The sequence below is a fragment of the Electrophorus electricus genome, chromosome 23 (assembly GCF_041902795.1).
Source record: "Electrophorus electricus isolate QZ-2024a chromosome 23, ASM4190279v1, whole genome shotgun sequence".
NCBI lineage: Eukaryota > Metazoa > Chordata > Actinopteri > Gymnotiformes > Gymnotidae > Electrophorus > Electrophorus electricus.
In genome coordinates, this window is record NC_137519.1 from 3225001 (window position 1) to 3250000 (window position 25000).

General features: G+C 43.0%; 1 protein-coding gene across 1 annotated transcript in view; it reads left to right on the forward strand.

The window, feature by feature from the left end:
• The first annotated feature begins 15621 nt into the window (after window positions 1-15621).
• The window catches only part of aox6 (aldehyde oxidase 6), a 24118-nt gene continuing 14739 nt past the window's right edge, over window positions 15622-25000 (forward strand). Inside the window, exons 1-14 of the mRNA XM_035520935.2 lie at window positions 15622-15750; window positions 16093-16150; window positions 16548-16644; window positions 18291-18399; window positions 19028-19154; window positions 19538-19599; window positions 20520-20597; window positions 20755-20835; window positions 20963-21107; window positions 21269-21361; window positions 21626-21777; window positions 21968-22061; window positions 22288-22397; window positions 24786-24970. Of these exons, the coding sequence (XP_035376828.2) occupies window positions 15700-15750; window positions 16093-16150; window positions 16548-16644; window positions 18291-18399; window positions 19028-19154; window positions 19538-19599; window positions 20520-20597; window positions 20755-20835; window positions 20963-21107; window positions 21269-21361; window positions 21626-21777; window positions 21968-22061; window positions 22288-22397; window positions 24786-24970 (1442 nt within the window). The 5' untranslated portion in view covers window positions 15622-15699. The remainder of the gene's footprint in view (window positions 15751-16092; window positions 16151-16547; window positions 16645-18290; window positions 18400-19027; window positions 19155-19537; window positions 19600-20519; window positions 20598-20754; window positions 20836-20962; window positions 21108-21268; window positions 21362-21625; window positions 21778-21967; window positions 22062-22287; window positions 22398-24785; window positions 24971-25000) is intronic.

Genomic DNA, 25000 nt, shown 5'->3' on the forward strand with positions numbered 1-25000 from the left:
GTTCTAGATACACTGGAGTGGATCTAAATGGCTCTGCTTGTCGGATGCAGAACCGATTTGCTGAAACAGCGCATGCGTGGGTATACAAACGGAACCGATCCAGTCCTGCTGCCCGGATCATACGTGATCAGATATGATCAGTGTTTGGATAGCGTGGAAGCAGCTGCCTCCCTGACCACCTGTCTGTCTTTCGAGTGAGGATGATGAAACAGCATGGGGGTGAAAGTGCGGTAGCATGCAATGTTACAGCTAACATGTCTCAGTGGCTCCCAGCAGATGAGAAAGGAGGAGCATGTTACTGGGTGGTGAAACACCTCCCATTAGTTTTCTCCTTGGAAGGTTACCGTTTCACATTCCTGCACCCCTGTCAACTAGTAACTGCTCGGAAATATAATCGGAGAAATGATTTCGTATATTTAAGTACCCTGAAGGACACTCCACACCCCTCGCGTCTCCACGCCGCTGGTTTGGGAGGTACAGGAAGAAGTGGAGCCCCGGGACGTTTCAGCAGGTGCGCCCTCGTGTGGTCATTGTGCAGACTTGCACGTAAGTGTGTGGTTGCGTGTTAGCTAATCCCACGGTGCCTGCTGGGGTGAATGTCTAACTGTACCGGGTATTAAGTCATCCGCGATGTCTGCAGGGGTCTAGCCCTTTCTCTGATCATTCACGACAGGGTGTCAAACGCACACAGGCGCATTAACGCAGTCATATAATTAACACGGTCACCTACCGGTCCCGGGACTCTGTGTTGATGATGTGCAATAACGGCTTTTCAGTGCAAGATAGAAAGCCCAGCGCACGAGTTTGCTGTTTCTGAGAAAACAGACAGTGGAGGAGAGGAAAGACTGTTTTTGGTGTGGCAGATCAGTAAAGCATGATTAAGATGAAAAATTGATGTACCAAAAGATCTGGCTCTTGGTCATCTTTCTACTTCATGCAGATGACAGTGCTCTCCAATATGTGTTTTTATTATTGTTTTGTTGTTAGTAGTCATAATCTGATATTTTATGGTTGACATTTCAGAATTCAAAGGTCACACGTCGGTTCACTATAAGTCTGTTTTTTCCATAAATTATACTGTAGACTGGATCTAGGCTGTTCATAAATTATACTGTAGACTGGATCTAGGCTGTTCATAAATTATACTGTAGACTGGATCTAGGCTGTTCAGTAAGAGTTTCCAGAATCTTCTCAGCCATCATTCATGTTTGCTTATATTCTCTCTCTCTCTCTCTCTCTCTCTCTCTCTCTCTCTCTCTCTCTCTCTCTCTCTCTCTCTCTCTCTCTCTCTCTCTCTCTCTCTCTCTCTGTGTTATTCCAGGAGCAGCTACAACAGCAATTATGCCTCTGGAAAATAAAAGGCCCCGGGTGGTCCAGTAGAAAGACTGCCAGTGAAAAAATGTGCACCTCCCATGTTGTGCTTGTACAATACAGCACTTTAATCCTTTACAAGAGGCCTGTACTGAGATGCCTTCACTATTAGTAGTCACTATTAGTCACTATTGCTTTGGTTTCGTTCTACATCTTAAAAATTAAAGGGAAAAAACTACATGTTTTTGGCCCAGAAGTCCAATGTGTCTGCATTTGCATAATTAAATCTACAGTTGCATTTGCAGCAAAGTCCATGCCTATTAATGTTACGATTAACAGCATATGATCATTTTGTCTTGCACGTGCTTGTGCTAAAACTACTGACTTCATGAACGAGTGAATTCTATGAAACTCTACAGCCATCTAGTGGTTAGATTTGTAAGTGCACTGTAAAAATAATTTCGCATTTGCAATCAGCTAAAATGATTCTGCAGAACTGTCCTCAACTGTTTATGTCACAAAGGTACACTTGAAAGTGATGACAGCATTTTAATTTGTAATGGAGTGCATAAATGGCAATGTAGAGTGGTTGTGGGAAACATTGCTGCTTTGTGGACACGTAAAATACAGAAAGAATTAAAAACAAACTTGGTCATCTCTTTGGCAGTTAATGGCCAGCACAAATAATACTGTAATTGTACAGAAATTACATAAATATTATTTATATCAGGCAGCCAGCACCATTTACAAGCTTTTTGTTTGATGTTGTTACACCCAAATTCTTGTAGTGCTATTATATGCTTCGTCCAATTGTTGGGCATTGGATTCAGGAGAAACAAGGCAGATTCCATCCTGGATGTGGAATGGTGGACCAGGTCTTTATCCTCTCCCAGATAATTGCCGTTGGACTCCACCAATGATGTGCCCTGTCTCCACTCGTATTTGCGATAATCATGAGCAGGATAGCAAGCTGTAGCCAATGAGACAATGGCTTCTGACGTGAGGTCCAGGAGGTTGCTGCTATTGTTGCTATTTGCAGAAGATGTTGAGTGCCTTCAGAACGGTTTGCAGTTGAGTGTGGAGCGGTCAGTATGCGAATCAGCACCTCCAAGTCTGAGGCCCTGGTCGTCTCCTAAAAAAAGGACAGCATGCTCCCTCGTGGCAGGAGGATAGAACCTCTTCCAAGTTTAAGTATCTCAGGGTCTTGTTCATGAGTGATGGGAAGAGTGAGATAGTGAGATTGACCATAGGTTAAACGCAGCAGCAGCAGGTCAGGTGCATGCGGTCACTGTAGCTGTAGTGTACAGGTGTAGTCACTGTAATCACTGTGGTGAAGAAAGGAGCTGATCTATAAAACAAAGCTCACAATATTCCAGTAGATCCTCACCTATGGTTCTGAAATCTGGCTAATGACCCAAAGAACCAGATCGTGGATACAAGCAGCGGAAATGAGCTGTCTCTACTGGGCAGCCGGACTCGCTCTGTGTGCTTTGGTGAACAGCTCAGCTATCTGAGAGGAACCCAGAGTAGACTCATTGCTCCTCAGCGCTGAGACAGCCTGATCAGGTGGTTCAGACGTCTGCTAAGGACGTCCCCTAGTTGAACTCTTACTGGAGGTATACTAGGCACGGCCAATGGGAAGGAAGCCTCGTGATAGACCCACTAGAGGGATAAGACTACATCTCCTAACTGGCCAGGGAACGCCTGGAAATCCCCCAGGAATAACTGCAGGAATCTGAGGAGGAGAGAGCCTCCTGGACATCTGTGCTCACCCTAGTGCCACCGGAACTCTGAAATGGACTGAGAAGCTAAGAAGATGAAAGACATGAAGAAGTCATTACATCCTGTAGCGTCTATGCAACATATGGAAGAACTCCAGTCAGCAAAGTGAGGAAACAACTCTGGCAACCTTTTAGAGGCAAGGCAAGGACAGACATGGCACATATCATAAAGTCGATTTATCTTTACAAATGTCAAAAAACACTTAGTGCTCCTAAAAAATGGGATTAGGTTTCATACTTGGATGTTAAATCCAGTTTCTTGGCATGACTAGCCATACATGGCATGACTAAGCTAGTTGCATAGAGTCTGCTGCAAGGAGCAAGTTTAATAGGATGGCAGTTTCAACCGTAGCCAAAAAGCACATTATTATCTCTGTCTAATCTAATATAAATATGAAAAAAATATATAATAGTGCGAGTTTGGGAAAAAAAAAGTTAAATGAGGAATTTTGTAGTTTACTCTTATAGCACGGTATAATTCTTTCAGGGTTTTGAACATTAATCAACTGAACACCAACTAATAGCTTTAGTTTTTTTGCTAAATATACAGGTCAGGTTGGGGGAACTTTTGTCCTGAAGTACCACTGAAATGCAGTTTAGTGTTTAGTGTTTCTATGTGTGACGATGAGCGATTGCAAGGCAGATGCCTTCACTGAGAAGAGCGAGATTTATTGCGGGCAAATCCAGAATCATAAACATTATCACAGTCCAGGGTCAGTGGGTCAATGCAGAGAGTCTGGGGACACAGTGTGCAAAATGAAACAAAACACTCGATGACAAAAGAGGAAGCCAGCTATAACAACAACACAAGCTACGGAAAGAGCAAACAACTAACATACGCGATAACATGAACAACAGGCAGAAAATAACACGAGGTAAGAATAACAAACGTAGGCTAGGAATCACAAGACAGGGCTGCTAGGGCCAACTGTGACACTATGTTCTCATAAATAGCATGACGAGTAGCGGATGTGTTAAATCAGAGGACAGTATTGTGCTGAGTCTGATGCCACTTGTGTACAGCAAAAATCATCATCATTTGTACATTTACCATTTTTTGGTTGATTTTAACAATACAGTAAGGACTTTGTACACTTTGAAATGTCAATTTTAAAGAAATAAAATATTGGCTGTTATTAGCTTTTGGAATACTTGTGTTTTAATCTCAAGCTAAACACTTTTTGTCAGACTAAACATTAATGACATGTAATTATATAAAGTAACAAATAATAATATAAGATGTTGTATAAGATGGTGTAACCCATATCCAATGTAAAATTCTGTATCATGTTTTTGTTATTAATTTATCATTTATAATATTATATTGCACTAGCTGATTAACATACTTGGCAAACATGTTAACCTTTTGTACTGATCTGAGGTCAGTTCTACTTTTTCTTGTAATAGTAAAGGTGAAATTTGGGTAGGTGCTACTGGTCCTAGATTTGTTTTAAAACAATTGTTTTGACATTTGAGGTGGGTATTGCATTTACTTTTCTAAGTGTCCAGTCTATGCATATGGGAGTTTTCAGATCCTTTCGAGTTTTGCACATATTGATATGCTTCAAAATCATCTTAAAATGGATTCATTTTTCAATTAATTTTCAACTAATTTGTTCCCTCATCAGTGAAACTCTCATGTAGTCAATGGGTGCCTTGCTTGGGCACTGTGAATGCCAGCATTACATCTCCTCATTTCTGCACCCTCAGTAGAAACCATATTAACACTCCCTCCATAGAAGCTGTAGGAACACTACAAGCACTAGGCCCTGAAGCTGTGGGGACCAAAACCATGCCAATCTCCTGGCAAATGGTTTAATAATCAAATTGCTGTCTTGTATTTAAAATGTATTTTTAGATATCTGAAAAAAATCACTGGTAAAAAAAATCTGTAACTCATTTAAACTTATATCAAGGAAATCTGAAAAGGACACTGATAAGCATGAAATCACTACCTGTGGGACCTATATTGATTTTTTAAGAGTTCGAGGTATTATTGTTTGCTTTTCTCTTTTATATTCATTTTACTGCAATAAATCCTTCAGGAGATATGTACACTTGTATTAAATCCACATTCATTCACATTTATCCACGTTTATCGGTTTTCTGATCACTGTCTTCCTATATGAACCCTCCCCCTTGAGGTCTTCGTGTGTGTGCGTGTGTGTGTGTGTGTGTGTGTGTGTGTGTGTGTGCGTGTGTGTGTGTGTGTGTGTGTGTGTGTGTGTGCATGGTTACGCCCTCTCGTGTTTCTCACCTGATCCTTGTTCTGTGTCATTATTCCTGCGCTTATGTAAGTCTCGTGGATGTGGTCGATATTTAAGCCCGATAGCCTGCCAGCTACGTCTTCTGTGTTGTATGTGCTAATAAACGTATGTCTCTATTTTCTTCAACTCGTCCCTGCGTCCTGCTCTGCCTCCTGAACGTTACAGAAACATCGACCGCTGAAGGATGGAAGGATGCCTGGGACGAAAGGCTAAAAGAATGGGAAGAAAGGACATAAACACCCTCCCGCGGTCCGCGCAGGAAAAACTTCCAGGACTGGTATGGTGATGACCAGTACCCAGAGTTGGACTCAGCAGGGTCCTATGATCCCTACATGGACGACCAGGATCAACCAGGATATATGGACTATGCGGATCATGGAGGGAGCAGGGAATTTAGTGACGTTAGTTTCTGGCCGGACTCGGAATTCGACCGTGTGGGGGATCTGTTGGTGGAGGTGGAGGTGGAGGAGGTCCTCCATAAGGATCCTCCCTCTGTTATGGATACCGCATCATCAGACTCCAAGAGCGACGAGCCTTTGGCACCCAAGGCTCCGCCCAAGGCTCCGCCCAAGGTGTCTCGTTCTAGAGCCAGTAAGCTGCCCCGTGTGAATCACAGAGAGGCAGTGTCATCATCTCATCAGGACACTCCCTTGTCTAAGGAACACAGCCACAGAGCTCGTGCACCTATGCCTAAGCCTCATAGAGGCAAGAGGGAAGCATCGCCAGTGCCTGTATCTGGTTGAATACATTATTTGTCTATAAGTCTGTGTATAGGACTACAACTGCCATTGTTTGTGTGTGTGTGTGTGTGTGTGTGTGTGTGTGTGTGTGTGTGTGTGTGTGTGTGTGTGTGTGTGTGTGTGTGTGTGTGTTTCCTCAGATCAGGTAGTTTTTCAGTCAACTTTGGGGCTTTGTTTTGGTCATGGTTGTGACTGAAGATGATGACAACTTTTAAATATTGTAAACATGTCAGATGCTTTTACCACAGGGTTCAGTGTTTGTTGCTTCCTTTACATTAACCACATTTATGCATATATAATCTGTTATTGGTTCATTTCATTAATTCACCTATGGCTTGAATCTAGAAATGTGCCATAATGTGACACAAACAAAAATTGTTTTGTTTTATTTTATTACTGTTAGAAGGAATAGCACACTTATAGTTCAAGCTAGAGAGGAAGAAGTATCAGATAGATATATAATGAGTGAGTAATACAATAGAGTGAGTGAGTGTGAGAGTGAGTGAGTGAGAGAGTGTGAGAGAGTGTGAGAGTGAGTGAGTGTGAGAGTGAGTGAGAGTGAGAGTGTGAGAGAGTGAGTGAGAGTGAGAGCGTGAGAGAGAGTGAGTGAGTGTGAGAGTGAGTGTGAGTGAGAGTGAGTGAGTGTGAGTGAGTGAGTGAGAGTGAGAGAGAGTGAGTGAGAGTGAGAGAGTGTGTGAGAGTGAGAAAGAGTGAGAGTGTGTGAGTGAGAGAGTGTGTGAGACTGAGTGAGTGTGAGAGTGAGTGAGAGTGAGAGAGTGTGAGAGTGAGTGAGCGTGAGTGAGTGTGAGTGAGAGAGTGTGAGTGAGAGTGTGAGTGAGAGTGTGATTGAGAGTGAGTGTGAGAGTGAGAGTGAGAGTGTGCATGAGTGAGTGAGTGTGAGAGTGAGTGTGTGAGTGAGTGAGAGAGAGAGTGAGTGAGTGAGAGTGAGAGTGAGTATGTGAGAGTGAGTGTGAGTGAGAGAGTGTGAGTGAGAGAGTGTGAGTGAGTGTGAGTGAGAGTGAGTGAGTGTGAGTGAGAGTGTGAGTGAGAGTGAGTGAGTGTGAGTGTGAGTGTGAGAGCGTGAGAGTGAGTGAGAGAATGAGAGCGAGTGAGAGTGAGTGAAAGCGAGTGAGAGAGTGAGAGCGAGTGAGAGAGTGAGAATGAGAGCAAGTGAGAGAGTGAGCGCGAGTGAGAGTGAGAGTGGGTGAGAATGAGTGAGAGCGAGTGAGAGTGAGAGCGAGAGAGAGAGTGAGAGAGAGTGAGAGTGAGAGCGAGAGTGAGAGAGAGTGAGTGAATGTGAGAGTGAGAGAGTGAGTGAGAGTGGGTGAGAGTGATAGACAGTGAGGGGGAGTGAGAGTGAAGGGGAGTGAGAGTGTGTGGGAGTGAGAGTGTATGGGAGTAAGAGAGTGTGGGGGAGGGAGTGAGAGAGAGTGAGGTTGAGTGAGTGAGGGGGAGTGTGAGTGTGTGAGAGGGAGTGAGTGAGTGAGTGTAAGTGTATGGGAGTGTGAGTTAGGGAGGGAGTGGAGTGAGAGGGAGTGGAGTAAAAGGGAGTGATTGAATGGGAGTGAGCGGGAGTGTGAGTGAGCGGGAGTGTGAGTGTATGGAGTGAGAGGGAGTGAGTGAGAGAGAGTGAGAGGGAGTGAATGAGAGTGAGAGTGCTTGAGAGGGAGTGTGAATGAGTGAAGGGTAGTGAGAGTAAGAGGGAGTGTGAGGGGGATTGTGGGTGTATGGGAGTGAGAGAGTGAGGGAGTGTGAGTGTGAGTGAGTGATTGTGAGTGAGTGAGTGAGTGTGAGTGAGTGAGAGTGAGTGTGAGAGTGGGTGTGAGAGTGTGAGAGTGAGTGAGAATGAGTGAGTGAGAGTGAGTGTGTGAGGGAGTGAGGGAGTGAGAGCGAGAAAGGGTGAGTTTGTGTGTGTGTGTGTGTGTGTGTGAGAGCGTGCGTGCGTGCGTGTGTGTGAGGGTGTGTGTGTGTGTGTGTGCATGCGTGCGTGAGTGTGTGAGTGTGTGCGTGTATGTGTGTGTGTGTGTGTGTGTGTGTGTGTGTGTGTGTGTGTGTGTGTGTGTGTGTGAGTGTGTGCGTGTGTGCGTGTGAGTGTGTGCATGTGTGTGTGTTTGTGTGTGTGAGTTCCAAACACATACTGTTATTATTATTCTGGGTTACTAGGCTGCTGGGTATGTTTTCAGAGCAGCTTTTGATCACACACACACACACACACACACACACACACACACGAATGGGGGAAAATGTTCATTTACACAATCAATGACAGAGATTTAAATTCTATGCTGCATATTTACTGAAGATGGCCTATTAATAGAAGTACTTAGGTTCATATGTGAGTGAATATCTAACATGCCAGTTTCCAGCTAGACTGTTTCACAGCCACTGCATTGTTTCTGGTAAGCCAAACAAACCCCTCACACAAACACACAAGCTCTCACAATAACAGAATCAATGAGAGATCTCCAGCTGTGGCATTTCAGTCATTGATTAGGAAATGACATGTCTTCCAGTGTGTGTGTTCGCACACAGACAAACACACACACACGAGTGTGCGCACACATACATGTATGCATGGGTCACACCAGAAGACACCAAGAGAATGAATTGTGAGAACACCCTCCCCCAGAAAGTGAGTGAGTGAGTGAGAGTGAGTGAGTGAGTGAGAGTGAGAGAAAGAACAACCTCCCCCACTCGAGTGTGTGTGTGTGTGTTCGGCAATGTGGCCACGCCCTCCCTGTGTCTCACACCTGCTCCTCATTGTGTCATTAGTATACGTGTATAAATGTTTATCGTTTACATGTCTGTGTTGTTGGTGTTTGAACCCAGTAGCCTGCATGCTGCGTCATGTGTGTTATATGTACAAATAAAACACGCGTTCTCGTTTGTTCTCGCATTCTCATCCCCCGCATCCTGCTTAACCTCCGCGTCACAGGAACACCGACCGCCAAAGGATGCCTGGGACGAAAAGCAAAAAATGGAAGGAGAAGAAGGGATGTAAACGCCCTCCCACAGCAGGGGAGAGTGCCACTGGGGGAGATGGGGGGGGGGGCCCTGAGTGTGGTCCGGGTGGGGACTCAGTGGAGTTGTATGGACCCGCCCGACGCGGCTACCGAGACTGGTACAATGATGTCCAGTACTCTGAGTCGGACTCCGTAGGCTCCTACTACCCCGCAGAGAGACCCTTCCTCATCCTGGCCTCTCTCCATACTCCCACAACAGGGGAGGAGGCCACTGAATGATTTTGGATGGGCCCTGAGTGTGGGCCAGGGTAGGACTCTGCGTAGTCCTGCAGAGCCCAGCCGGACTATGAGGATCTGCACTCGGAAGTGGACTCCGCTGGGTCCTACGACCCCAACATGGACTATAATGAGGGTTACGCTGACTGTGGAGAGATAAGGGAGTACAGCGACGTCAGTCTGCAGTTGGACTTGGGATCCAATTATGTGGAGGATCCACTGATGGAGGAGGTCCTCTATGGGGATTCTCTTACTGACAGTGATGTTCAGTCTGTCGTCTCTGGGAACGATGAGCCTCCAGCACCTACGATACCACCCAAGGAGCTATCGCTTAGGTGCAAGCAAGCTAGCCCACGCAAAACCTCGTTTGAGGAGGCGACCTCGTTTGAGGAGGAAACTCCCTTCGCTAGGGCACACAGCCCCAGAACTCGTGCGCCCGTTCCAAAGCCTTGTAGAGGCAAGAAGGAGGAGACACCAGTGCCCACCCCAGAGACGGGCAAGTTGGCTGGTGTGCCTCCTGAGGCAGGACAGCAAAGGTTATCACCCCCCCAATTAGTACAGGTCGATTACCCACAGGCGGGTTGGACTCCAGCCCAGTCAATAACTGGGGAACAGCCCGGCGCCCTTGCCGGCTTACCTGGACTCGTTAATCTGTTGAATAATGTTGTACCCGTCCCAGTCACTGTGTCTGTCCCCATCGTGTTGTTTGTACCAGTTGTTTTGTCCCATTTGGTGTCCGTCCCTGTGTCTGTTGTCGTCTCGGTCCCTATCCTTCCCCTCTCTGTCTTCCTCATGCTGGCCCATGTCGAGTCATTTGGTCCGCTGGCCTCGCCATTTGGCCCTCCCTGTGTCTCAAGAAAACACGTGTTCTTGTTTATGCGACTCATCCCCGTATCCTGCTTAACCTCCGCGTCACAGGAAGACCTTTACCACCCAATTTTTTTTATGGGGAAAGTGAGACTTGACTGTAATCCACAGACTTGAGACGTGACTCAGACTCGTACAAAGATATTTGTGAACAACTCTCGTGCGTACACACCAGTGAATTAGGTGCAGGTAAATGACACCTCCAATAAGCCATTTGAGGACTTCTTCCAGAAGTGGTTGTGGTAGCTTAGTGGTTAAGGTTCTTGATTTGTAATTAGAAGGTTGCTGGTTCAGGCCCCAACAGTTGTACTCAGTCATAATTCTACGTTGCTTTGGATAAAAGCATCAGGTATACATTTGGGCCTACCAGTGCATTCATGATTCTGGACAAGAGTATGTCTCCCTCCACCCACAGTGCATGGGACCCTTTATACAGAGTAGAAATGGTCATTAGATCAGGTATAGCAGAATATAGTTCTGTTGTAAATTTTCACGGCACTTTCTCTCATTGTGTACAATGAGAGGAATCAGCTAATTTTATGACCATTATTTCTGGTGAGAATAATTGATGAGATGCTAAGGGCACCAGATATTTTGGCCTCTGAAATCTCTGGTGAATTAAATACACTTTTTGTGTTTACCTTGCTAGTACTAGGTTGGACCCCATTTTGCCTTAAGAACTGCCTAAATCCTTCATGGCAGAGGGTTAGCAAGGTGCTGGAAACATTCCTCAGAGATGTCCATATTGACATTACTGCATCATGTAGTTATTGCCTGTTATTACTTTCACCTGTGTCTGGTTTTGTGTTAATAAGTTCATACAATTAAACCCTGTCTGGTTCCCTGTGTCTCTGCTGTTCATTGAATGTATGTCTGACAACCTGTAAACCTGCATCTGCTAATATTGTCTTTTACTAAGTTGTTGAACATTGTTGTGATGTTTTAGCAAAAAAAAACAACAACAAAAAAAAACAACTTGCATACTCGATGTATAGTGACTGATGACAGTGTGCATTTGGAGAGTTTTTTGGGCGCTTTGGATATGTATAAGACACTGAGTGGAAAATAAGGTGTAGCTCTTGAGTAATTTCATGTATATGCTCAAACCTGTTCAATTCATTTGACAAGACCCTGGTGAATCAGAAAATGTAGCGCATAACTCAAAATGAATCTCTAACATCTGAATACACATTACAAAAAATAAAATGCATTTTTTACATTTTTTGACATTTTCTTCTGTATCAAATGAGCTCAAATGGAGCCTATATGATGGAAAAATAAGCCTGGATGAGAATGGATGTCTTGGCCAAAGTGTCTACTTCAATTCGAAACCTAAATGATCATTGTGCTTTGTGTACAATTTCAGATAACTAGTGTTAAAGTGAACAAGTACAAATCATTCATAAATGAGCTCAAAACTGGAGGTGCACTTGGGAGTTAAATCTAACTGTATATTTAAAACAGTTTAGAAATAAGTAATGTGTGTCCATGTTTGGAAGAGAGGATAGAAGCATTGTCAATAAATTAACATTAAAATTAGGGGCATAATACAATGGAATAATACAATTCCAATATGACACTGAATGCCATGATAAATTGCTCATTATGGTACATCACTATTTTCCAGGCATAAACTGGTGTGTCTCTGGCTTTCAAGTCAGATAATAAATTAAATACCTGTGCCAGCCTAGTCACTAGAGTCCCTCATATGAGCTCTGAATTTAAGGTGAGTTCCTTGAAGCAAGACTACGTCAGCTTTGTGTAGCATAGTATGTTAGAAAACGTTTCCTCTCTTAATAGCGTACAGTTATGAACTGTCCCAAGTGTGGTCACCAGACAAGTGTGATAACTGATGTACATGCAGGATATAGAACCGGTTGTACTTCATAGCATAGTGGTGAGCCCATCTAATATTTAAATTAGAAAGTGTTGCTGTTGTGAAACCACACCACCATCTCATTTCTCCCGTTTAGCAGCATAGGAATGTTCTGCCAGGTCCTCCAAATCCTATGCTCATATTTCACTATAGGCGATTCACTATAGGCGATTCACAGGTGTCTTACTCAGCCACACTTCTAACAAACAGGACAATTTCAACCCAACCTATCAAGTAGTGGGAGTACTCCCTCATGAATATTTAAACACATATGCAATGAAGAACCAACACACCTCATGTCAGTTCAAGCACAAATGAAGACTAATTTAAATTGTGTAAATAAACAGCAGTGATTAGGCACCAAAATTGGCATTCATTGTCCATGGGCCCGTGTGCAGACATGGTCAAGCTTTTGCATGTAATGCACTAGGTTGCCTATTCAACCAAGGTGAAAGTAGTCACCAATCTGCCGAAGTTGTTCACGTGACCAACTGTACTAATTATCATTGATTGCCAGCTTCCCCTTTACTTCTTCGGTAAATGTTTCTGCTGTGTTGGAGGTTTTGAAGTGGTTGTTGTTACTGTCAATGGTGATACATAATCAAGCCCGGTGGCATAGATGGAAAATATTTACAGGATTGTGGCTTGTGGGGTTCAGCGTTAATATTCTGAAATGCCAATTGCTGCTTCACCAGTGCAGTGCTCACATCTGGGAAGAATAGGATTCTGTTGCCATTAACCTTGATATCCCATTTGTGCACCCTTGCCCAGCAAAACCACAAGGTCATTGTCCTCGAACATGATGGAATCTCAAAATTGCCCAAGGACGGCTACCTTTGTGGGGTGTGAGGCTGGGATTCTATGAGCTCTATCTAACTCCATGGCATCAGGAATAATTCATCACTTACCACTTTGCAGGTGAGCTGTAAAATTAATTCTGATGTCTAATTTGCTTCAGTCCCCTCTAGTAAGATCATTTTCCTCAGGTTCTGTCATTTGGACTGATTTTCGGGACTGTCTGTTTTGTAACAAATTCAGAAGAACTTGCCTGCACAGCTGATGATGGACATCTGTCTGAAACTTCCTGTTTGTCAGGAAACACTGTGTACTTCACTACAAACATCTCTCTCTCTCTTTGTCTCTTTGGAATATTATAACTGAACAGTGCAAAACATATATACAACTTGCACATATAGCACATTTCTAAGATCTTTGATGGCTAGCTAAATAATCTGCATGACACCATGGTGCAATTAGCAAGCGTTGTGAGCCCAGCCACAGGTAGCGATATCACGTCTCGCTAAATGTAAATACGTCAACGTTACGTGCTGTGCTTGAAACCAGAATGATGTCATCCTTCTTCCACTTTCTTGCCTTCACGGCCCTCAACCCCATGTTCCTGAAATTCCCAGTATTGCCTTACTTAAGGTCCTTATCAGTAAGGTCACAACAGTTGGGGATGTATTAGGCTGAGTTAACGAATCCGTATCAATTCTCTTAGCTGAAAAGGCAAACAATTCTCTGCAATGTACTAAAATCAAAAATGTAGTTCTTATGTAGTTTGTGGAATTTGTCAGGAAGAGTTTAGCTGTTCATTTTACTTTCAACCTCAAAGCCAACGAAACCAACCATAAGTTACTAATTGTTGTATTTACAGTCAGCATAAGATTTACCTGTCAACGATTGTTAGCAGTCTCACACAACTGCAGTGGTAAGTCACCAAAAGTTGGAAACATGATCTTTTAAAAAATAACCATCTAATCAAAAGGTTCTTAAACTTTTTTAATCTGAGGGCCCTGTTATTAAAATTGCTACCACATTGGGACATCAGAAGAAAATTGTCAACAGTTTATTGTAATACAATTATTTTAGAACCCTTTACAATGGCCACAAAATGTGAATTTACTAATTGAAAAAGGTTAAATAAATAAATAAATAAATAAATAAAATAACATTAATAAAAATAGAAATACAGAAATAGAAAGAATTGGATAGAAAATTGTCTTTCTACTGAGAGGTTTTCTGAGCTATATCACTGCCGGTGAGTATGCCGTCGCTCAGCCTGTTTATCAGTAACATAGGTCCATTTCAAAGTCAACACCAAGTCCTAGTTTGTGATTTTCACAACTCACACCCAGTTTACTGGCTTTGACATTCACAGAGTAGTTAACATATAATAAAACAAAGAATATAATGTAAAGAATACATAAAATATACAGATATAATTCAATAGCAGGTTGTAGCAGATAGCAGATAGCAGATAGCAGATAGCAATAGCAGATATAATTCAAGAGCAGGTTGTAACCCATCTGTTACCCTGCACAAAAGTGGTCTGTCTCCCAGAACTGGTCAGCTTAGAGTGATCGTATGATCTGACCATTGACTACGATGATGTCGAACGCAAATTATTAATGTCTGAATCTTATTATTAATGTCTGAATCAACAACTGAATCTTTAACTGTAGCCCACACATTGACACATGAACTATACCCACAGGCTTATATAATAAATCTTGAATTTGCAAGAAAATATATTATCCAGGATTTCCAGCTAATCGAGCAGACCCTGGCCTTTAAGTTATATGCTGTATCAAAAAGTTGGAGACAAATGGCTTTTTCCTACATCAGTAACGCTGTGTATAGTTTTACAGACTGGCATCACTCATCACAGATTTCGCGCTCCGGTTATTTAGTTTTACGGCTCTGATGCTTTTCCAGTGATGTGGCGTTTATATATAAAAACAACGATCTGGTTTTATCTGGTTTAATCTTGTCTATAGAAAAGAGATCAGAAAAACAAACAAACAATAAAATGTATTGTAATTTATCCGCTCCCTGGGGAGTGAAACAGACTTTCTATGGCGAGGAATGAAGTTCTGTGTCCCCGTTAGTTTCAAAGCTTGCATTTTACAGTTGAGATTATTGGGAATTCGTTTACAACAACAACAACAACAACAACAACAACAACAACAATAATAATAACAATAACAATAATAATAATAATAATATATTCCCACAAAACGTCAGGTAGCACATATGAGCCGTCGCTCTTTTGGTTTAAGCACCATTTAACTAAAGTGCGGTGATGATATTTCAGTGCTGTTACCGACGAGATTTGAACAATTCTTTTCAATGAGGTTGTTAATTCGCTGGCAAGACCTTTCTGTAAAAACTTTAGCTAGCCAGCTATACTGACACTTTGCTGTCAGACTCACTTTTTATCGTTTGGCTTTTTAAAGTTGACAAATCTGTTATAAATACTGGCATGAGTAGCAGAAGCGCAAACAGTCTAAATGAATATCTTCTACACACTTAAACCTTAGTTGTTAATCATTAATTGTGAACGCTTAAGTTAAATTCACTATCTAACATTGTATACGTGTCAGACAGCTAATGTTAATTATTACATTAACATTACATTTAATCAGAACGTGTAGTTTTTAAACCGAAGTAAATATTACTGGGAAGTGAAATATCAGCATGACATAAGCGCCGTTAAGAGAAGTATGAACCAGTAAGGACGACGGGGCGGTCCCGGTCTGTACTGGTGTGACAGTAACGCCCTTAACTGCAACTCCACTGTCTTTCCGTACTGGCAAGCAACTAGGAGTTAAGAAAATGGCCGAGAAGACAAGCGATCGCCTGCTTGTCTTTGTCAATGGTAAAAAGGTAATGAGTCGTTTGTTTATTCTGGGTGGCAACACTGATGTCGACATGGAATATAATTATGTTTGTTTATGCGTTATGGTCCAAGCCTAAGCTTCGTGTGAGTTGTGCTGTCGACGGCACATGTTCCTCACAGAAATTAAACTATGCAGTCACCTGTTGTGTTAAGTAATAAGGTCAAAGTCAAATTGATTTATATAACCTAGCGCTGTTAACAGATTGTCAACAACAGTTGTCTCAAAGCAGCTTTATAAATGTCCGAGTACCCCAGTGAACAAGCCAAGGGCGACAGTGGTGAGCACAGTAACTTAAGGTGGTACATAAATCATCTTTGAATTGTAACAGATAACCATCAACAATGCAGACCCGGAGACGACGTTACTGTCCTTTCTCAGAGAGAGCTGTATCCTTTTGTTGGCTTTAAAGATTAATGCTTGATTCGTTTAAGTATTGGCATGCGCTTTGCAAACTTCAATTTATCTAACCCACGCTGAACTGGTCCACCTTTAAGAGCGATGCTTAAGTGACCTTCCAGTTGGTTATCCATCACCCTTGTAAATACATACGTTTCATGCGAGATACTAAATTATATGACTTCATAACTAAACAATAAGCCTGGAGTTTAAGGGGTTAACAGACAATTATGACTTTAGAGATTATATGTAAGTATGGCTGTAGCGCTCTGTGCATGCATGCGTGCGTGCGTGCGTGCTTACTTGATTATGAATAGCCACAAAGGATCTTACTATATCTAGCTGTACTTTTTATGAGTGTGTGTGTGATGCCCTTGACTTGTGCAGTATGGCTTACGGGAACCAAGTATGGATGTGGCGGAGGAGGATGTGGAGCGTGCACCGTCATGGTGTCCAGATACGATGCCCAGACCAAGAGCATCCAGTATCCTCCCAAGTACCTGCTCACGCTATGCCTCTACACATTCCCCCTTCCACTCCAAATCCTTCCGCCCATTCTTCATGTTTAGCCCTCCTTGGGGGTAAGGAGGGTGGGGAAATGCCATTCCGCACTCGTTCACTATGCCACATGACTCGTATACGTTTTCTCCAGGCAAGTTGACCTTTGACCGGTGGGATACGCTGTACTCTTTCAGGACCTGAATTTCTATGCTGGATGTCAAGCACATTTTTCTAATTCCCGCAACTGTACTTGGCACTCGTTTATAAGATGCAGCCATATCTACATGTGTAGATAAGAATGAATAAGAATCTGCATAAAAGAGTAAGTTGTCAGTTCATCACTTTGTGCGTTGTCGTTGTTAGATTTTAGTTACATAGCCAGTATGTGTAGCAGTATGTGTAACAGAGGGAAGACAGACTAGACAGACACAATGGTTTTATTTGCAGAACCCAACATTCTCATGGGGGCAGGAGTTCAAACCCCCACTTGGGCTAGTGCACCATGCTGTACCAAAAAGAGTCCTTGGGCAAAAATCCCAGCACTGCATTCATCTACCTCTCTAACATGCTTGAACTTGTAGGTTGCTCTGGCTAAGACCGTCTGCCAAATCCATAAAAGTAAATGAAAAAGCAAGCTTTCCAAAGAGGGTATCCCAGAAAGTAAATCTGAAACCAGGCAAAGATCAAAGAGCAAAGGAACAGGCTACAGAATAACAAGAAAAAGAGAAGAAAAAAAAAAACCTGGAAAGAAAGGTAGAGAAACGTGCTGTGGGTCTGAACATGAAGAAAGGCAAACAACAACGGAGCAGAACTGCTCCGAATGTTGACGTTAGAATGAGAGACTTGGTGGAGAACGGACTGACAGTGCAGCGGTATGGACCTGTTGGCCGACAGGTCCATACCAAGAAACGGGTGAAACAGGTGGATGGAGAACGATGGACCAGTTAGAGTTGGTGGTCATTTGGAGTATGGAAGGTGGCCAGGAGGCGTGGCAGAGGCAGTCTCTTGTTACCCTCATTGGTCAGCTTGTTGCGTCACGTCATGTTTGCACGGCAAGTCAGGCTAGCGGGCCTAAACTGTGTGCAAACAAGCAACTGCTCTAATATGGATTTGGGTGAAATGCCCTTTAGTTCATTTCACTTCTTTGCAGTGTGCAGATTAGTTTCTGGATGGTTGCCTTCGAGGTTCACTGGCATAACCACAGGTGTGCAAAGAGATCCCTGTTCCCCCTTCTGCTACAAATATGAACATGTAAAGTGATGAAGGAAGAAAATTCAGTAAGAAGTCATTTACTTATGGCAAACATGGGTTAATAACAATAATTTACTACTATGCTTTACAACCGACCTACCACACCAGCAAAAGGTAGTCGGGTTTAACAAATAAATAATCAAGAAGAAAAAACAAACAAACTACAGGAAACTCTATCAAGCAGTATACTGACTGAACAGTTTATGCCTTCTTGACATGCTTTTACTTGTGATATCCATCGTACTGTAGTAGAATTAACCAATGTTTTGCCATACAGTGACTGTAATGACCCCTGTTAGATGTTTGGGGATCTCTACCATCTCTGTACCTTCACTGACTCATGAAGAAGCCTGTCTAGTTTACCCCTTCACTTTGAAGCCATCTCTCTGCCAACGCCTGCCTCATGCCCATATGCCAGCTCCACGGAGCAGCCGTGACCACTGTCGAAGGAATCGGTAACACCAAAACCAGATTACATCCTGTACAGGTAACATATTTTAATCTAGACTGTAATCCAGATTCACAGACTGGAGTGCATTAGAGTATATGCAATTTTGCAGAGTCTTGAATTGGTCTTACTTATAAGACCCCAGATCAGAGACTTAAGTGCTCTTCTTACATTGCTCTTCTTATTACTTAGTTTATGGTTTGACTTGTATGGCTGAATTGCTCCAGTGTGACCACTTGCCATTGTATAACGTACAGTAGCTAGCAGTACAGAAAACAAGCAGATTTTGTGGGTTTAATGAGCAGAGTTGGAGGTGAGCGCGTAAGGTCTAGTTACAGCGGAGTGACAGAGGGGGGGGTGGAGATAGAGGTGGGGACTGTTTACATATTCATAGATCCGTGCATATGGAATGAAGGCAAAGGTTTAGATTTACATCAAAGACACTCTAGGCATTAGGATTTTCTCTTGGATATATCTTCGGAATATGTAAATTTGTTGAACAGAGGTGAGTTTTTAGGGGTTTAATGTAGTTTTCATTTTCTGTACAAATACGCCACTTCTCTGACTTTACACTGCTTCATTTTTCTTTAGGTTGAAGCATTAAATTACCTTTTTGATTTCAGATATTCTATTTTGAACTTTATTTCTGTGCATGTGTATTTTCAAGGAGCGTATTGCGAAGGCACACGGCTCTCAGTGTGGGTTCTGTACTCCAGGGATGGTGATGTCCATGTACACACTGCTGAGGAACAAACCCAAACCCTCCATGGAAGACATAACAGAGGCTCTAGGGGGTAATATGCTCACCCACACACACTCTGTCATACATACATGCAAAACACACACCATATATATATATATATATGTGTGTGTGTGTGTGTGTGTGTGTGTGTGTGTGTGTGTGTGTGTGTGTGTGTGTGTGTGTGTGTGTGTGTGTGTGTGTGTATGTGTGTATGCACAGGCACATAAAAACACTCCCACCCTCTCTAAACTACAAATTTGCATGCATTTGAATGAAAATGTGTATGCTTTTCTCACACATGCACACACAACAGCAACTCATAGTAACACAACTTTGCCAACATATGCTCGTCCTTTCAAACACATCGAGTCCTCATATTGTTCATAACTAAATCATAAGTGTAAGCTTACTGTCTTGTGCATGTTTTTGTCCTAGGTAACTTATGCAGGTGCACAGGATATCAGGAGATTATTGATGGTTACAGAACCTTCTGTGAGGTGTGTCATCATGGCACATTCACAACAAGAATACAAGCAGACACTTCATTCCTCTGCTATAGCAAAACCTCTGAAGCAGATCAGATTTTAAAAGCTTTTTCTACGGGAAAAAAAAAAGTATTTATGTTGATAACTGTTTTACCCCAAAGTACTTTGAAATGTAGCTCATATTTACGTTACATGTATGGCAATTAGCTGACACTTTTATCCAAAACAACTTACAATGCAACTTGAGCATTTGAGGGTTAGGTGCCTTGCTCAGGGGCCCGAACAGTGGCAACTTGGGAGGGGTGAGGCTTGAATTGGGGAAACCTTCCAGTTACAAGTCAAGTACCATAACCACTGAGCTACCACTGCCCTGTATAAAGTGTGTATATTCATTGTAACATACTGTATCGATAATCATTATTATAAATGTGTGGTTTTGGGTCATAATACTTTACTTTTTTATCCCGTGATGCGCTCTCTCAGAGGTGCCAGTGCTGGGTTAATCAATGTCTAATAATGGAGTTCACGGTACCAGCTCAGGATGACTCTCGAGATTTTTGTTTTTCTGCACTTACTTCACTTAGTCTTCGACTGAAAATGTAATGCAAACTGTAATACAATCTGTGATGGATCGTGTTGCTACTCAACAGTGTAGAAAACGGACATTTTGGGAGTATTTGGTATGGTTTGTGTCACATGTAACAGCAGAAAGTGCAGTGCTGTGATCTAGAGTTTTGTTTGCCACACAAATACCAGATACAGGGTCAAGCTACCTTTAAATTCATTATATAACTTCTCATCTTTTTCAACAGAATAACACATTATTTCTCTCTCTCTAACATTTACAGAAAGACTTAAGTACTTTGCATAGTTGATTAGCCACATTTGTCTGTTGTACTGAAAATTGCATTAACACAGTTTTGTTTCTGTAGAACAACAACTGTTGCCAACAAAATAACAATGTCTGCTGCAAGTCCAACGAAAGCAGACTTTTGGAACACGACAAGAATGTAAGATTGTTTTTTGGATCTCGGGACACTCATGACCGTGTTTGGTACATTGAATAGCTAGTTTTGTGCCACTTGTTAAACAGGAAGTCTATGATGAAGCTATTGGTTTCTACTGGCATCATGAAACATTGGGTTTCTGGGTTCTCTTGTGTCCCAGGGCAAGGTGGAGCTCTTCCGTAAAGAGGACCTTCTTCCTCTAGACCCCACACAGGACTTAATCTTCCCACCAGAGCTCATAGTGAGAAAGATCTGAGCATTTGTAGTAATAGTGTTTTTCACAGTAGAACCATAACAGAAATGTTGGTGTAAATTGATAGAAAATGTAGAGTTAAGTCATTTAAAATGGACATTTTAACCGGATTCAGAGAATGGCTGAAAGTCCGGAGCAAACCACTCAGAAGTTCCACGGGGAACGGATGACTTGGATCTCCCCCATCACCCTGGATGAGCTGGTCCAGCTGAAAACTCAATATCCACAAGCCCCTGTTGTCATGGGTAACACCAATGTAGGTGAGTACAAAGGGGTCAGATGTTATGTACACAATTCCTACGTACAATGGATTTCTTTGTTTTCAATACTTAAATATGATTTAATTAGATGTAATATCCTGCTCTGCGGTCATAGTTGGTAGAGAATTCAATATATTGCAATGGCTTATTTTTCTAATTAGGACTGGATATCAAGTTTAAAGGGGTCCTCCATCCCATAATAATATCGCCCACTCGAGTGAGGGAACTGTTTGGAGTTGAGCAGAGACCAGAAGGTACGTGTGTGTGTGCAAGTGGTGTGTGCAAGTGGTGTGTGCAAGTGGTGTGTGCAAGTGGTGTGTGCAAGTGGTGTGTGCAAGTGGTGTGTGCAAGTGGTGTGTGCAAGTGGTGTGTGCAAGTGGTGTGTGCAAGTGGTGTGTGTGTGTATACTTGATTATTAATAACCAAATGAGGATCTCTGTGTGTGCGTGTGCATACTTGATTATTAATAACCACTGAGGATCTGAGTGGTGTGTGTGTGTGTGTGTGTGTGGTTTTAGGTGTGTGTATTGGAGCAGGCTGCAGTTTATCCACAGTGCAGAGTGTGTTGGAGAGGTGTGTGTGTTCTCTCCCAGCAGAACACACACAGACATACGCCGCACTGCTGGGACAGTTACGGCACGTGGGAGGACAACAGATCCGCAATGTAGCTGTGAGTTCATTTGAGCTTCTGTCTCTGTCAAACACACACACAACAGCAACGTTCAGCCACATCGTCTATACTTCTACTCTCTTATTTTTTGTTTCTCTTGTGATCTCTAGTCTGCCGTCCTTTTTTTTTTTTTTTTTTTTTATATATATAACATTCACGTTTTGTATGGTGTGTCTGTGTGTGTTTGTAGACTCTGGGTGGCAACGTTGCCAGTGCGTATCCGAACTCTGATCTGAACCCCATCCTTGCTGCAGGAAGGTGCTCTCTGTTGCTGCAGACCAAAGGTGACGTCACCACTGACTGACTGATCATATTGCTTTCCCCAGTCTCAGTCATGTCATGCAGTGCAAAACCTTTAGAGGGTGGGGTTACAGTGTAGAATACGGAGCGCAACGCACAGTCCGGGAACACCATGAATTTAAAGTTTTCTGTTCCTTTCCTGAATGCTGTCTTGTAAATCATGGCCTTACCTGACTTATTCCATTTGTCTTGCTACTGTTGTCATTTCAGAGGGAAAGCGCAGAGTTCCACTGGATAAGGATTTCTTTGTGGGTTTTAGAAAAACGACTCTGAGACCTGATGAGCTTGTGTTGTCTGTTTTCATTCCGATTTCCAGGAAGGTGAGATTTCTGTTAAATATATACAGGTAAAAAAAAAAAAAAAAACATTTTACGGAGAGGGGGAGAGAGAGAGAGAGAGAGAGAGAGAGGTGGCAGACAAATGTATCACTCTTTTAACAAGCTACACTTCGAATGTTGAAGTAGGCTACTGGCACTATCCATTGATGGACAAGGTTGGGCAACAGGGATGTTACAGAATGATATTACAGCAGCGTTCCCAAGGAAATGGGCCATATGAAACACATGAGGGATGAGCAGTGGCCTCCACACTCACGGACAATTACCCAGCGCCCAAACATAGTGGACGGATGCCTCCTATCATGAGCGGAGATGGATGAAAGAGAGGGGAAATGTCAATACTCAGACAGAACACCTAGTGCATCTGCGAGAACGATTAGAATGCAGCTGGAATCCAGGAGCATCAGAATGTAACGTGGGCATGTTGTATGGTCCAACTGTGCCGAAGATAATCGTGACTAAGCCAGCTACTGTGTGGCTCAGCTGTGGGGTCCCCTGATTTGGTGCAAAGGTAGCGTCAGCCAGTATACTTGTAGATATTGAGGCAGCAACAAGCTCAGTAACAGCAAACGGGTGTATGCCACTGCAACACGTGCTTGAAACTGAGATGGTAAATACAAGCCACGTGGAACCCCTGATGTTCCTCTGGAAACAAGGACTGGAAACCGAGATAAAGGCAAGTGAGATGCACAAACTGACAGAGCTCCAGAAGGGTATCAAGTCCTATGGTTTGGTTGAGACCCTTGAGTCTGCTAAAGAAAGGTTAGCAGTGTCCAGACTGCAGAGTTACATGGTACTTCCACACCTGAATCGTTCCCACCACTTCTTCCATCAGGCTGCTCCTATACACGCATGACATCGCACCGTATGCCAAGATGGAAGGGGACATCTGACTGACTTCCTTCAGGCCAGAGAATTCTGGTTGGCTCATTGTACAAAGAGGCAAAGTAATTGAGAACTGATCTTCCACATGGCCATATAACAGGCCTCTGGGACAAGTACAAATACCTGGGGATTCTCCAATCACATGGGAACCATGAGACGGAAACGTGAAGGACAGCGTAAAGGCAGGTCCTCAAGAGCCAGTGAAATGGGAACAATAAGGTCACAGCCATAATGCCCTGCCACTTGTCAAGTACCCAGCAGGCTCGGTGAGCTGGTAATGAGAAGCGCTAGAAGCTGTGATGGTAGAAAACCCCTCACGATGCCTGGGGCTCTTATGAGGCACTAATCATCGCAGCACAACCTCAAGCCCTAAGAACTAGGTCAATGGAAGCAGAGGGGCAAGACCCAAGGACCCGGGAGCCTCGGAGCAGAGGGCTAAGTAGAAAATATGACGCATCCATATATATATAATGAATTTTTGTATAATTATCCGTAAGAATTTCTATAAGAATATCCATAAGAATTTCTATATAATTATCCATACGCATGTCTAGGCGGTTTATAGGTATTGGAGGCTAGTGTTTGCCTGGGTTTCTCGAGCTTTATGGGACTACGCTACATGTTAAACCCTTTTCAGATGGGATTAGTTTTGCTTGGGGAGGAGGGGCGATTTAATTATCCACATTCCTGAGCAATTTTAGTCCCATCCAAATATCAATCATTTTTACACACTGACTCCTGCATCAATAAGATTTGATCTGCTTTTAACCGGTAAAATGTGACCGGTAGAAATAACCCCGGGTTATTTTAATCCCAGGTGAACTGCCAAGTCAGTGGATATTTCATCATATCCTGTGTAAGAGGAGTTTTCACACTTTTTCATAAGCATGAACACACTTGAGGAAGTTTTTACTTTGGCGTTTACTTGCCAAAGAGCCTCTCGGAGGAGCAACAATTTTAGTAGCTTTAGGTAAAAAACATTACAGGTATACATGTCTGGAAAACAAACTTTGTCCAAATAGTCCTGTAGTGTCCTGAAATGTCCTTATAGCCCTGTAGTGTCTGTCCTTTTGGAAGCATTATGAATGCAGACTGTCGAATTCATTCTGGTTTCACAAATGGAGATATCAAATGGTTTTATTTTTCACTACAGCATATGCCAACCAAAAGATTGGTTCAGGGCTGTTGTGAGGTGTGATTAGTCTAAATTGTTCTGTATCTCTATCTTTTTTTTATTTATTTTGTTTTAAAGTTCAACTGTCCTCAGACCAAAGCTTTTCTTATTGCTTCCAACAATTTGCTGAAAACATTGACATCAGTGGTGGGGTATAATATTGTAACTGCCGTGGTGGGATTGTTTTGGTCTTCCTTTCTAAAAGTGGTGCTTTGTCTGTCAGTAAGCGAGAAGGTTCAGCTTGTCCTTGAGGCGTCGCGAGGCATTGCCATGCAGAAGTGCCGTGATGTGACCTCTTGCGCCCCCTGCAGGGCGAGGTTGTCCGTGCATTCCGTCACGCTCCCCGTAAGACCAATGCCCTGCCGACGGTGACCACAGGCATGCGCGTGTGGTTCCATGATGGCTCAGACGTAGTGCGGGAGATGAGCGTGTACTACGGAGGAGTCGGAGCTTGCACCTTCTGCGCAGAGCGCACGAGCCAGCAGGTCACGGGCAGGTAGCTCACCCGTTCCTCTACGGTCCACAA